Here is a 16,197-nt window from a genome sequence, read left to right as displayed (position 1 = left end):
GAAGTTTTAATGTTGTTCCCTTCTTAATTTGACGTTACGGTGTGTTGTTTGGCATGCTGTGCTCTTGTTTCTTTCTATGTATCCACCATCATAACATCATCAACATCTTCCACGTGATATTTTGATTAGATTATTTTTTTCTTTGTGCAAAATATTAAAAAAAAAATCTTATTATAGAATGCTGCAGACATACAAGCACACATTTCATATCATGCGCTTGCAGAGTACACACAAACATCCACATGAATCCCAGATTGCGTAGGTTGACCACAACGTTACATGTCATCAAAGTAGCCACTTTCTTCTACGTTGATTGTTGGCGAGATTCAGCAGATTATCAGGTTCCATGCATTTTCAAATAAGATTTTATAAAGAAAAATAATGAGAAAACTTGATGATCTGTAAGAATGGAATGACACGTGGAAAATTAGATGCGATTAATCGATAAACAAACTAGTGGACACTGGACACTTCATTCTGTTTGAATACGATGTGAGGAAGCCAGTCAGTCGAATAAATATCGAAGATTTTCCCAATTATAAAAATACACGTCAACCACATACAATAAACACACACACACACTTTTCTTAAATACATCTCACATCCACGCTCCTTTTCCACTAGTTCTCACACACACGTGCACGCAAGCTCACATACGCGAGCACACGTACGTATACACACTTAGCTCACAGACGGAAAGGCACAAAATCGCGTACAAAATGAACTTCAATGCATTGTGACAAGTGATTAAAATGAAAGCGTTCTTCGCTAATTAACTTCATTCCATTATGAGTTATGATAGTTTTAATTGTTCATAGCAGCCATACGTGTGTTTGCTGGCAAAACGAACACACACGCACGCTCACACTTTATGGGTATTTGTATGAGAATGCATGTTGCAAACAAACAAACGCAGCAGCGAAACATGACTTCAAAAAATAACCCATCAAACATAGGTTAAACTGTTTTCAATGTTGTGTCGACGTGTTGTTTTTTTTACAACAATTGTGAAGGTAAAGGAAAAATATATTGCCGACTCTCAACTTTATTCATGGTTGTGTTGGGTTGTGTTATCTTGTCAGGCTTTTTTTTCCTAATTGGGTCATAATTTTTAAATGTTAATTTTTATTTTTTTAACGATCGAACCAACAATTCAGATTGATTCGGTAATCTCAATTAATAACTTTCTTATCAATTTTACCGTTTAATGACATCATTTCACACATTGACGAATATTGGCTTGTGTGTATATGTATGTGCGTGAATCTATATATATATATATATATATATATATATATATATATATATATATATATATATATATTCATACGTGAATATGTATGTTTGCAACTATATATATAGTATACAATACGTCTGTGTGTTCGTGTGTATGTGTAGGTGTGTATGTTCGTGTGTATGTGTAGGTGCCAGTTGATAAAAGAGTGAAGGAGAAAGATTTGATTTTGAAAATTAGGCTTCTATTGATGGCAATTGCTTCCAGATGTCAAACCACTCCAACTTTTTTCATGTGTTGTTCTGTTTTTTTGGTTGTTCTGATGCTGTCGAGATTGTCTTAAAATCGATTTTATTGTAAAGTTGTAATTTTTTTAAATTGTTTAATGTACTAGCTACTTTATTTGTATTAGCTATTGAATTTTTTTGGTTGTTGCTGACCAACGACCGAGCGCTTATTCTACTAACAGTTCTTTACACTTGTGTTAGGTCAAAAATGGAGTTGGAGTTTAAATAACGTTTTAATTATTTCCATATGTTGTAACAATTGTTGTCGTTAATACAGCGTTAATTCGTTGCCCACTTGCTGATGTTGATATTGATGTTTATTCCGTCGTCGTCATTGTTGTTGTTGAATCTAGATTATATGTTTTGCCTGCTGCTGTAGTTAAATTGATGCTCACCCTAACAACATTCTTTGTTTAATTTCTCGTCAATTTCACAGTGATCATTTCATTTCCTCGTTCGTTACTACCAGAGCTTTTTTAAGTATTACGAAAAATTATTAGCGGTTGCACTCACAGCTATTTAGGAAGTGTCTTCAGTCCGAGTCCGCGAGTTCTACGCTTGCAATGCGATACTGCGTTTCATTGGATGTCTATCTTGCTCTATGGCCTTTGCAGAGCGACCGTTCATCAATTTCCATAAGATGTTTTCAGATGTCTTTTTAAAAAAAATGTTTCTGACCTTTTAATTAATGCACACAGTGTAATTATTTAGAGTTTTTAATTTCTTTTAGGTGCGGGAATCCAATGCCGAATAAGTCGTACCGTATACGTAATGGTGATAATTGTTACCATGATGAAACCGGAAATGAGGATGCTTATGTTGATGGAGATGACGACGACGACGATGATGAAAATAATAGGGAAAAAATCTTACTAGAGTGCATATTTTTATAAATACTGTCACCACCAATAACGCTAATGTTTCTTCCCGAGATCAATCCATCTTGCCGTTCGTACGAATGTTAATTCTTTCGACTGTCTACGCACATTCTTGAAGAGAACTTCATTTTTTTTTTAAATTTCGATTATTTATTTTAAAATTTTTCATTTTTGAATCACTTATAACAAAAACTGAATGAAATATATGTTGATAAGTTTGTGTATGTGTGTTTGTTTGCGTGTGTGTTTGTGTGTGCTTTCTTTGTGCAAGTTTGTTTATGTGTGTGGGTATGAGTGTGTATGTAAGTATGCGTGTATGTGCGTGAGTATGCAGGCATGTGTGAATGTGATGTGTACGTGTGAACATTTGCGTTTCGAGTGATCATGTTGCCTGATTTGCATTTTTATGTCGGTTTTATATTTTATTGTTAGCATTCTTAAGTTCTCTATTTTTTGCACTTGGCGCAAAAAATTTTTCACAAAAATTATATACCTAGCACAACAACAACCACAACAACAACATTAATATAATAATAATAATAATAATAATAATAATTATTATTATTATTATAACTACAACGACAACGACGATGATTATGAAGAAGAAAATGATGATTGTTAATGTTTGACAGGTTTATTCTTTATCTTGTCAGTAACTGAAGCGCGCGCGTACACACACTTATGCGCACACACACACACACACACACACACACACACACACACACACACATACACACACACATACACACTCACATATACTCATGAAGTTCTTCACATGTGACCACATTTAAAAATGTTGAGGTGATAATGTACGTATAGGCCTATCTGACAATGTAACAATTAACTCTTTACGCCAGTACGTGATAGACAGCGTCGATTCTCTACCCTACTACAGCCATGACATCAACAACATCAACCGCAACAACATTCACGACAGCAGTAACAACGGAGACGTCGATCGAGATGCAAGCAGCATGGTTCTCGATTCAAATGAGCAGAATTTGTACATACTTTCTGGCAGTAAGGTTTGTACGATTGTTGTTTAATGTTTGCTCTTATGGGTGTGTGTGTGTCTATGTTTGCGTTGCTCTCTTTAGGTGCTGATGTTTGAACATATTTCTTGTACTTAAAAATTTGTACATGCGTGTTGCACACGCGTTTAAACATTTCGTATGTTGTACAGACATGTTGTACACATGTGTATTGTTCATTGTACATATGTTTGCTTCCATATTTTTGCGCCTGTTTGTTATGCTCCACCTACTTTTTCCTAGCCTGAAAGTAATAAAATAAAATATAATTATATTATTGCTGAAGTTGCTGAAGCTGGTCATGTGTTAGCAGTACTACAATTCGAATGTTTTTGATTTTGAATTTGAAGATAAGGGAACCAATAAAACATTTCAATAAGACAAGAAGTTTATTTTTTAGAAATTTCAAAACAAGTTATTAAAATCGAATATTTCAACACAAAAATTTTTTTATTTTAAAATGTTTGCAACAAATCTTCCAAGAAATTGACTTTCCCAGTTCAAACGTTCGTAATTGATTAATGCATTTTATTTATAATGGTATGTCTGTATGTGTGTGTACAAATTTAGGTGGACGTGTTTTGATTTGTTGTGATGTCTGTTTATAATTGAGAGGCATTTCATGTCATTTTCATTTGTTTGGATGGTTGTGTTGTTGTGTGGGCGACTGCTTGATTTTCTTGGTTTTCTCTATACTCTGTTATTTATTCCTTAGATAATCAATTTTAATTTTTAATTTTTTCCAATTTTTCACTTTTCAGTGGACACCCGAGCCATATCATTTTACTTTTTTATCTGTTTATATTTTGAAGTTTTATGAAAGAATGTTATAAAGTTAATTCCCAGCTTTTGTAATGTTCTCTCATTAAATTAAAAATCTATCTAAAATCCACATTTTTAGGAAAGGCGCAACATAAAATACCAAACAATAGACGATAATTATCATTTGTGTTTAAATTTCGTACACGATTTCGAAAAGCACATGCTTATAATCCTTTTATCAATATTGATTATATTTCACATCAGGCTAAGTTCTTCATTGATCATTTTAACAAGTGTATATCAACTATTTTTTCAACGTATGTAATAAAAACTTGCTATTGTGATTTATAAGTATTTATAAATATTTATTATGTTAATTATTAAAAATGAATGCATGTTTTAATTGTGCGTGCTTGCCTTTGTGTATCTGTATGCGTTTTTGATTTAGTAAAAGAAGTGTGCGTGTATTTATTTATAAACAGGCATTAAGGAGGTTGAGAGTATAAAGTTAGGAAATTCGCCATGGTACAGAAGTATATCAGTTTTGTTACTGTTGGATAGATTATTTGTTTCACATTATTTGGCTTCACAACTTTCAAAGCAGCTTCCATTAATTATTTTGTCTCTTCAGATCTTTTCTCCATTCTCCTATCATTCTTTCATCGTCACGTCAGCGTTATCATCACTATTGTCGTCGTCGTCGTCGTCATCATCAACGTTTTCGTTGTTGTCATCGCCATAATTATCTCTATCATTGTCATAGTCGACGTTGTCGTCGTCATCATATTCATTCATTCGTTCATTCATTCGTTCATTCATTCATTCATTCATTCATTCATTCATTCATTCATTCATTCATTCATTCATTCATCCGTTCATCTATTTACAAAATTGTCCCTGTCTTACTTTATTTCCGCCTGCAGTGGCATACATCATTAACGTCAGCAACAGCAGCACTAGCAACATCAACTATGCAGTAGTTAATGGCGTTCTCACGTCAACAGCAGCAGACTTGAGGGAGACCAACAACACGAACCGAGCCGACAGGCAGTCGACAGGCACACACTCACACGTAATGATATACATTAAGTCCTTGTTTAACTTTCGACCTTGGGTGTTATAAAAATTTGGTTACATACATCGCATGTTTAGATATTGTTGTTGTAATTGTTGTGTTGGAAATACGGTCGTTGGAATACTGCCAAACTTTGACTCGCTTAATTGAGCTTTTCACATTTATGATATAAAACGTTTTTTCATTTTTTTTTTATCATTTTTTACAAACAAAAGTCTAATCTATTTAACCCACGAGCACATACAGTCATGAGATGATAGTACTTGTGATGTGAGCGCGTATGCACGCGTATGTGTGGATATTTATTTGAATTCATTGCCAACTGAGTATGAGTATGTATGTGTGTTGTACATTTGCGCGTTTGTTTGTATGGATAGCGTGTACTTTGTACAACCCCTTCGTGTCAGAACTCCACATCTAGCCATCATCGATCATCATGTCTCGTGCACTGCATAATTCATGTTAAGTTCGTTGGATACCACCACCTAATTTATTTAATATTTCAAATGTCATTTGTCACGATGTCACAGGCCTAAGCATGCCAGCATATTTATCTTAGTGTGGTATTTTAACGTTTGTGAAGTTTCTTTAATGTGGTTTAGCTTCTTTGATTCGATTAGGCATTCATTCCATATTTTTTCTTTTAATGTCTTGGCCGGAAATTCAATTTACTCCAGGCATTTATCATCCTCCTTACATTACAACACTATCTTCTTTCTTCATTGGCTGTTGATAGGTCCAACCAAATCACTTCTGTCGGTTGTTGCTGCTCTCCTTCCGCTAACTGCCTCTCAGTATTTTTCTTCCGTACACAATCGAAACAAGTTGCATGCCCGGAAATCCACAAATATGATATCATCTATTTTATTATTTCGTGAAATAAGTTCGCAGTTGTTTTATTTTCAACTGGAATGAATGTAAAACAAATATTGCTATCATAAAGTTTCTTTAATCCACCATCAGATGGGAGATGCTTGTATGCAATAAACCATGAGAGCAATAAACCATACTCCGGAAACGATATGTTTCCATTTGTAATCATGGGAAAAATGAGCCGTAGACAAAAGAAGAGCTACTTATATTAAATGTTATTAACGTCGGATTAAAGGAACTTTTGAAGAGAAGAAGAATAAATATACTTTAAAGGGGTCCTACTTTTTGTTTTGTTGTTGTTGTTGCTACGTTTGCTAATGTGTTTCATTTGATTTGAAAGCATATATATATATATATATATATATATATATATATATATATATATATATATATATATCTTTTTTAACAAATCACACACAGTCACACCACACACACACACACACACACTCATATATATATATATTATATGAGTATATATATATAGAGAGAGAGAGAGAGAGAAAGAGGGTGAAAGAGAGAAAAAAAAATGAAATGTACATGTATATATATATTATATATACGTACATATATATTTTATATATATATACGCAAGTGTGTTTGTGTGTGTATGTCTGTGTGTGTTTAGTTTGTTATCCTAAGTGAAGGGTAGCATTTAAATTTAATTAGCGCGCCTTTTTTAAGTCAGTAGTTAGCTGGTGCCTCGCGTTTAATGTAATTATGTAATTTTCCACATCCTTTGTCGCACGATGATGCGAATTTTTATAATATATTAAGCATGATGGAGATAGCGATAATTAAAAAAAACGAATCAGCGGGGATTGTAAGGCTAACATGATAATGATAGTGGTAATGATGATGATGATGATGGCGGTGATGGTGGTGATGACGTGTCTGGGTCCAACGATACGAAACATATCAGAGATTGGAAGTGTCCGTGTGTTTATTGAAATTTTATTATCGCTCGCTCAACTCGGAAACAGTTGTGCATCATCATCATCAGCAGCAGCAGCAGCAGAATGATGGCAATAAAAACTTTTTAACGCTGGACATCTGCTACATTCATTCATACATTTTTAATTTTATTATTTTTTATTGTTATTTTCATTTCTTTGAGGCCGCGGATTGCTTTGTTTGCTTGTAAAATAAACTTTGAAAATGATGATAAATTTCTTTTCTATTACCACTTTTCTTTTCTCGTCATCATCGTTATCCGCATCGTCGTCATCACAATCGTTACCATTCCTGTAACTTTCATAGTCATCACGGTCATCATTTTGTCATCATAAGTGCCATCATCATCATCATTATCATCATCGTCACAATTATTATCATCACCATTATCATCATCATCATAACTATCGTTATCATCATTATTTTAATATCACTATCATCATAATCATCATCAGCTGTCACGTGACTGCATATCTTACAGGTTTCTCATAAAATAATGTTAATCAGGAGCAGAAAAAAGATAAAAATATTTCGCGGTAATTTTTTGGCGCTGCTGTTGTTGCTGAGATATAAAATATTTTTTTATTGCCGCTCTTACGCAGAAATGTTTTTATAGCGCGCAATAATGAAGAGGTGATGTAATTGGAAGTAACTGTAATGATGTTTCTAGCAGAAATCTTCTATTTGATCATCGAAATAGTAGTGTTAGCGTGCTGCATATGCGGTTGCTTGTTCTTTTCTTATTTGTTTGAAGTCCAGGGCCGTGTTTGATGCTTCGAAAAATGCATCAGCAATGTTCATTGTGTAAATCTTGCTTTGTTTTGTTCTTCTTTTTATTTGCGATGTTTTTGTAACATTTTTTAAAGTTAATAAATAGGTAGGTTCCAACGGAAAATTGTATTAAATTATTTTTATGAGTATATAAATTCTTTGCCCTTGTTTCTTGTCCGTCACTCCGTTTATTCATTTATCTCTTTGTTCTCCATCCATCTTTCTTTCAATCCATCTATCTATCCATACGTCAATCATTTATGATGAAATTGTAACATGTTGCCTCTTTAGATTTTTTCTTTTCACTTTCGCCATTCACGTCAGAAACGTCACTTAGAACATCAGACGAGCAGCAAAAATTGTTAAATCTCCCGCCAATATCGCAAAGAAATCCATGATGGGAGCAGATTTATTTTCTCAATGGTACGATATTCTATATACACGCTTCACAAGAAATCGTTCATTTATTATGTATTTTATTCTTTATGTTTTGTGTTCTGCGCACTGTTTGATCAATTTAATCATAGCATCACTCCACTGAGAATACTACATGAATGAACTTTAAACAGATGTTAACATTTGCAACAACTGCAGTTGACTATAAAGTCTATCTGGCAAATGTTCGCAACGCCAAGCAAAACATCAAATAACTACAGAAAAACGTTAACAAAATCGCAACAACAACGTTACTGCAACATTATTTATTTAGCCACAATGATAGCAACATTCGAAAATAGCAGTACAACAACAACAATAACAACAATAATAATAATAACAAAATAATAATAATATAAGCTCATCACCATCACCAACAACTGCAACATGTTCTTTGTTGTTAGTTTCTAGGGTTCTCCCTCTATCCATCATGATTCGCAATTAGGTTTTCATTAAGACCTTCTTTATTCATTCATCTTCATACACTCCGTCGTTCATTTTAACATCATGTCATTTTCTGGTGAAATTTCAGGCTCGGTAGTTTATTGCTTCTTTGTTGGGTGGTTAGAAACAAAGAAACATTCGTTTGAAACTTTGTATAAAGTTTATTATTATTATTATTATTCCTAACTTTCCCGCTTATTTTATTACATATACAATGCATGTAAGATCTTATCTGGATGCCACAATGGAGCATTTTATTGTATTTCTTATTTTGTGGAATGCAGTTTCTGAGGCAGGAGTGAATTTTTTATTCACTTTTTCACAGATAAAACAAATCTGGGTGTTTTATTGCCACATTCTTAAATCATTTTCCAAGTAAATCATTCGAACGTGCAAGAACACGTGCGCGAACACTAACACTTACACACACACACACACACACACACACACACACACACACACACACACACACACACATACATACACACACACACACTTACACACATACACACACAACACACACACACACACACGAAATTGCTCATGAAAGTGTTGATACGTACATAACATTAATGACGAGCGTATGATGATTTTAGGATAAGCAATCATTTCTATATTTACATCCATCATAACATATTTGCACCATCACACTTCGTCCGTTGCTTTTTCATTTATTATCGTTGCCACTTAATTATTTTTATTTGTTCTCATTATTAGTTGATTTTTTAATTGAAATATTTGTTAACTCAAAAATTGTGATTGTAAATATATATAAGATTTAAACTTTAAAAGACTCGTACACCATTACATGCATTGTAGCCTTTTGACATTGATGCCATCCATTTCATGTACTACAAGTTAACACTTTGCTCTCAGATTTATAAAGTTTTCAACTGATATTATTCATTCATATCCTCTACCTACAGTCATGACAAAAATCTTCCTCATAATTGTAACCATCATCTTTTCATCATCTCAATGGTAATTAATTTTTATATTTTTCCTCATCTCCATACCATCATCATCATCATGTCAGACGTCATTTTTTTTTATCATCACCGTCATTATCTTCATCATCATCACCAACACATCTCCACATCTCTCTCTCTCTCTCTCTCTCTCCACAGGTCTTCAAGATGTCCTTGAGAAGTTGCGATGATTATCAGGATTGTTCCGCTTGCATCCTCAGTCGCGATCCGAACGGATGTGGATGGTGTGGTAACCACTGCTCTACTCAGTCACAGTGCGTGACGTCATTATCGTCGTCATCATCTTCATCGTCATCATCTTCACCGGTTTTGTGGCAAGCAGATGCCTGTTCCCCAGTTATAACATCAGTTAGAAGACCTTTTTGAAAAAAAATTCATTTTGATCATATATTACTTCAGTTAGTGAGATTGTACCGGCAGTTAAACTAAAACTATTACTTAAATTTAAATATCCCAAAGAAAATTTTAAAAAGGAGAAATGATTTTTTATAAAAATTTGAAATCAAAAAAATCATTTAAGGATAAAATTTAAAACCGCGATTACACCTTAAAATGCAGTTCCATCCAAAGAAAGGACCCGTCAAAGGAAACACCTTGTTGCAGATTCATGGAGACAACTTTGGTTTCATGTCTCAATCTACCAGTGCATCGGTCAGCATCGGCGATGCTGTATGCTCAATCAAACGTAGAAATAATACCTTGTGCGTTTGCTTTTTGTTTTTCATCATTGTTTGCTCTGATGCACTGCTGTTTAAAATCGATTTGTTTTGAGATTGTTCAGCTTTTTCATAATTTTTGTCAAAAACATTTCGATTTGAAACAAAATATATAAATCCAACCGACAACCTGAACACCAACAGCATAGAGTGTCAAACAAGTCCCTCCATGAACAACTACCAACATTCATTGCGTGTTAGTATTGAAGATGTGACAAAGAAGGCTGTGCCGTACGTTATTAAGGGATCTGATGTTTCAAATGGCGACTTCTTTATGTACAAGGTTGCTCATATTCTTTGGCTTGTTTAATAAGAGGATGAAAAGTTACTTTCAAATCAAGAATATACTGAACCAGTAAATTGAAATTTATTCAGCAACCTGTGATCACGTCAATAAGTCCCTTACTGGGTCCCAGGTCGGGTGGCACCAATGTCACCCTACTCGGCAAGGACCTCAATGTCGGCTCCAAAGTTGTCGTCTACATTGGCAGGGGATGTTTTGTCTTGAGGTGTGTGTGTGTGTGTGTGTGTGTGTGTTTATATTTTTTAGTCATCGCTGAACTTTATTAACTTTTAAAATTTTTTATATTTTAATTCCAAAATTGAGGAAAAGATAATATATGATCAATTTTTTGAATAGTTATTTTGTTATTTTTCTTACTTCTTTAGCATTTCATCAGAAAAAATATTGTGCAAGACATCTTCGGCTGCACCGTCTCTGGTCTCATCATCATCTTCATCATCGTCGTCGTCATCTTTTCCATTTCTTTCCAAACGAACAACGAAACGGCAACCACCTGAACGCCTCTCAACGAGACAATCGACACTTCAGCGACAACAATCAGTGCAACTCATCATTGACGACAACATCATCGAGAACAACAAAACATTTTTGTATGTTGATGATCCCGTTGTCTCCAGCGTTTATCCGAGAACATCTATTCTAAGGTTTTTTTTTAAATTTATCAACAATTCTCTTCTTTTCAAGTTGTCATTACAGAAGTAACTAAAATTATTGTAGTGAATTTTACGAAACACCGCTTGCTCGCACACTTATATTTTGTAACAAAGTGACAAATATCGATTGGATGAATGTCGGAAATGTTTGAGGTGTGAAACACTTGAAGAGTAGATCATTGGTTTCTTGATTGTGAACGCCTCTGTTTTATGAGTAGAGAACAGTTGTGAAGCCAGTGATTGTTTGAACATGTCACATGCTAAATGATTCGTTATTAAAATTTTCTTTATAATCCTTTGTTTCATAACTTGACATTGAAATGACGATCTTCAAAATATTTGCTCAGTGGCGGACAGAACTTGACAGTTGTTGGGAGGAATCTTCAAGCCATACAGAAGCCGAGACTTTGCATCACATTCGTGCAAGACCATGACGACACCAGCAAACACGTCAGCAACGAAGTGATCAGTTTTGTAAACAATTACAAAACAGCCAGTAAGTCAGTCAAAAATGCTGCAAAGAGTTACGTAAATGGGAAGAGGTTCCCAACTGTAAACGATAGAATGAATCGCGACATCAATAAAGATGTTTCCAACGACAACACTGTTAATAATGTAAACATTAAAAACAATTATTATAACGAGAAAAACGTGAAAAATAGGTTTAAGGTTCCTCTTGGGGATACCATGAACAACAACAAAGCTTCTTATAACTCGAACAACAAAAACAAGACTAGCAGCAAAGTAACATCTGCAGTGGCCAGTCAGCAGCGGTTGTCGCATGGGTCCTGTTCGCAGGAATGCGTCCATGTTAACGTCGATGATGACGTCCACCTATCATGTCCTTCCCCATCAATTGATTCCAGACTCCTTATTGAAGACGACGACGACGACGACGATGATGGTGTTGCCAGTCAAGGTATTAATGCACTGCACTAAGTAGAAATTCAATATTTTTGTCGTGATTTTTCAAATTTCTACAAGTTTATTTTGTTGGCGTACTTTTCTTCCCGTTCAATTCAATTCAAATTTATTTTTATTCAATGAAATCCCTATGCATTTGTGTTTGTAATGCAAGTGGCAACTGAATTAACAGTTGGAATTGTGCTGCAACGCTGAGATATGATTGTTTGGGTTTCTTTGGGTTTTGATGTGAAATTGAACGCAAGTAAAAGCCAACTGCTCCGAAAAATGTGATGTTTTTTCAGTAGATGCTCAGCGCTATTTCGTTTGATACATTTTCAGTTCATTCAGCTTCATGTATTCATGTATTCAATTGGTAATTTCTTCTAAATCCTTCATTTGTCAGTGTTATCTGCAACTATGCATTTTGTTATGGACGGCGTTGAAGATGTCTGGGGATTGAATGGCGAGCACCAACCGTACGTAACTGAACAGCGTATACTACGTTATTATAAAGATCCTGCATTTATGCCTATCTCTAAAAGTTCTCTTGCTGCCAATATCTTAACCATTAAGGTAGTTTTACATGCCTCATTTTGGTTCCCTATATCATGTTCCACTACTTTTTTGTCATGTTTGCTATTACTCTTTATATCATTTGTTAGCGGTTTCGTGTCATCTCTATTAGAACAGATATTTTACACATAGAAACAACAATAACTTTAGTTTATCTATTGTATTATCGATAATGCGTTCGTTCGTGTGCCAGGGATCAAGATTGAACCTATCAGCCACAATGAAAGAATACGTGGTTAAAGTCAATGACCTGATTTGTAACCTGACCCAATTAACCGGCAACACACTGATTTGCAAGTTGAACAAAAAGCTACAGTTAGCGCAGAACTTCCTCGTTACAGTTCATTTGGGTAATTTCAAGTTTTCAAGTGAACTGGATCCTCCTCCGTTGACATCAGGTCAGGTGCAAAACATCAATCAGACAGTGCTCACCCACCCGCACATGTTCTGGGTTTTCTTGGCGGCCGTCATTATCGTCCCCGTCATGACGATCATGGTTTTTGCTGCCTGGCTGAGAGGACAGGTAGCAGAAAGGGAGAGGAAGAGGAGAAAAAGTCAGTGCATCACCATGCCTAATGCGCTGTATGGTAGAAATCTTAACGTTAGTGAAGGTACTGATGGTGTTGGTGGTGGTATCAGAACTCGATCACTACTTCACAGACAGTTCAGCGAGAATGACGACGTCTTCGATAATGGTTCGTTGGTCGTTTTTGACTGGTCGGTTGTTTGTCTATTTGTTTTGTGTGTTTGCGTGTGTGCTTTTGTGTGTGTTTTGTTTGTGTGTTTATGTGTGTATGTAATTAACTGTCAATAATACTGCGTAACAATTTTGTTGACGATTGAGATAGGTAATAAGTTGGTTTTGTAACATTGCGTCCTCACTAGCAGTTTGTTGGCCACATGCCGGTGGCCCAATGACTACGAGCAACATAACAACGACAACGTCACTGTCAACAACCTCAACATCTCCTACCGCAACGACTCATTGCTACATCGATTTCAGAACTAAACAATTGCTGAAAGATATGAATTTGTTGATTGACAGGAAAAAGTTGACCGTGTTGGAGTCCATTGGACAAGGTATAATATGACTTATTAAAATTCAGAGTTTTGAATCAATGTAATCCAATTAATTCGATTTACATGATGAAATTGCAGGTCACTTTGGTCGTGTTTTCAGAGGATACCTGGAGACTTCGGGCGAGGATTTGAAGGAAGTGGCTGTCAAAACTCTCAAAACATCACCAGGTAAGATTAAATTTTCTTTAAAACGATATAAGTTATTTTTATTTGGTTTCATTGTCTGATTGTATATTTCTTTTCTTGTTTTTGTTTGCTATTTTTTTATCGAGTTTTTGTTTATTTAGAAGCTGATTTTGCTTGGGTTGTGTGAAAATGACGCAAAATTTCAATTTTCACGCACTCAGAATCTTCCATCACTCCTTCCACTTCTTCGACGTTGTCGTCATCGTCGACACCATCTCCCAGCCGCTTGATGGAGTACAACAAATTCATCGAGGAAGCCATGACCATGCACGAGTTCAATCATCCCAATGTCCTCAGCCTGATCGGGATCGTCATCAGTGATGCTCTTGATGATAATGCTGCTGGCTACGATGACGATGCTTTTGGTAATGGCGATGAGGCCGTTGTAGGTCGTGATGAAGGAGAACGTAGTGCGAACTCTGGCAACCTGAGATGGAACGGCTGCATGCCTCTTGTCATCCTGCCCTTCATGAAGCATGGAGACCTCCTCACCTTCATCAGGACTGAAAATAATGTTTGCTCTTGAAAAAACATTAACTTTCCTTTCTTAAATATTATATACGCCATTTAGGTATGCGATTTAATGCAAAGTTGCAAACAATGAAATAATATCTTATTTATTAGCTTGTTTCAACTGCCGATGAACTGAATGGTGCATGCCTCTCTTAGATTTAATGCCTGTTTAGACGTGTCCTTCATGAAATTTCTGATTTTTATTTATAATTCGTTGTTGATCGGGTGGATGTCAACTGATTTTTATTATTCAATTTTTGTTATTTTTATACAAAAAAATTTATCGTTGATGAATTTTTTAGCTTTACACTTTTTATTTCTTTATTGCAATATAATACAAATATAAAAAATACATTGGAACAGACACCAACGGTGAGACACCTCATGGATTTTGGCATTCAGATTGCCGGTGGCATGTCCTATCTCTCCAACTTGAAGTTCGTGCATCGAGATTTGGCGGCAAGAAACTGCATGTACGTTTCAGTAATTTTATTTCAATATTTTTTCTGTAAATTATCGCATTAACTGTAAAATTATACACAGCATACATTATATTAATCTTAATTTAATGTTATGTTATGTTTTAAAACACTTAGATCCGTTTTAATCGATTGAACTTTTTAAAAAATAGTTGTCCGGTATTTTAGTTGTTTAAAAATTAAAAATAGAATAATTTACCGATGGTGCATGCAATTAGTTGGGCAAGGATGTTTTTGCTTTTCAGGTTAGCAGACGACTTGTCAGTGAAGGTGGCGGACTTTGGTTTATCACGTGACGTATATGAGCGCGAGTATTATAGCAGTGGGGATAGGAAGGCCAAGCTGCCGATCAAGTGGATGGCCATTGAAAGTCTGGAGAAGGGCATCTATAGCACCAAGTCCGATGTGGTCAGTCGCTGCATGAAAAATCATGTTTATCATTAATTTTTATTATGTTGGACTTTCGCGCCGAGACAAAATATTGATTTGAATTTTAAGTAGATGAGTGTAAATTGTTCATCGTTATCGGAATTTTAGTTTGATAGTGCAAATAACAAAAAAGATAATTTCAAATGTTTATAAATATCTTACCACCATCTAGTGGTCATTTGGTGTGGTGTTGTGGGAGTTGTTAACCAGAGGAGCCAGTCCTTACCTAGAGGTGGACAGTTGGGATTTTATCAAATTTCTCAAATCTGGAAGAAGATTAATGCAGCCTGTCTACTGTCCTCTTGCTCTGTTGGTCAAATTCGAAACAACAAATATTAATTATTTTCATTTTTTAATTTAAATAGATATAGTTTTTTTTTAATCCGCTTTAGTTATGTGTCAATTTTTTATTTATTTTTATTTAATTCGTCCAACCGCACACACATTCGCGTTTCATCTCTCGTTTCAAATGTTTTTACTCACTTCGTCACCATCTCACCAACCAATTGACCATCCAGCTATCGAATGATGAGGAGGTGCTGGCACACGGACCCGTCGAGCAGACCCACATTTGACGAGTTGATAACCTCCATTCAGAACATCATCATCAACATGACAAGCACTTCTG

At 35.1% G+C, this 16,197-nt stretch overlaps 2 protein-coding genes across 2 annotated transcripts; both read left to right on the top strand.

Annotated features, from left to right (window-relative positions):
• Positions 1-242: 242 nt before the first annotated feature.
• Positions 243-6,352, top strand: HELRODRAFT_168306 (hypothetical protein; the record flags this gene model as incomplete). Its single annotated transcript, XM_009014181.1, has 6 exons — positions 243-341; positions 3,257-3,424; positions 4,332-4,485; positions 4,675-4,861; positions 5,197-5,264; positions 6,231-6,352. 6 exons carry the CDS (start codon positions 243-245, stop codon positions 6,350-6,352), a joined length of 798 nt encoding a protein of 265 aa, XP_009012429.1.
• An 8,028-nt stretch (positions 6,353-14,380) lies between these two features.
• On the top strand, positions 14,381-16,175 carry HELRODRAFT_133620 (hypothetical protein; the record flags this gene model as incomplete). Its single annotated transcript, XM_009014180.1, has 6 exons — positions 14,381-14,465; positions 14,553-14,662; positions 15,025-15,134; positions 15,386-15,548; positions 15,742-15,878; positions 16,088-16,175. Coding segments are annotated over 6 exons (693 nt in total), but the record flags the coding sequence as incomplete, so codon positions are not given.
• Between the last annotated feature and the right edge of the window lie 22 nt (positions 16,176-16,197).

Source organism: Helobdella robusta, assembly GCF_000326865.2.
Source record: "Helobdella robusta unplaced genomic scaffold HELROscaffold_13, whole genome shotgun sequence".
Taxonomy (NCBI): domain Eukaryota; kingdom Metazoa; phylum Annelida; class Clitellata; order Rhynchobdellida; family Glossiphoniidae; genus Helobdella; species Helobdella robusta.
This window is presented reverse-complemented; position numbering and strand designations above follow the sequence as displayed.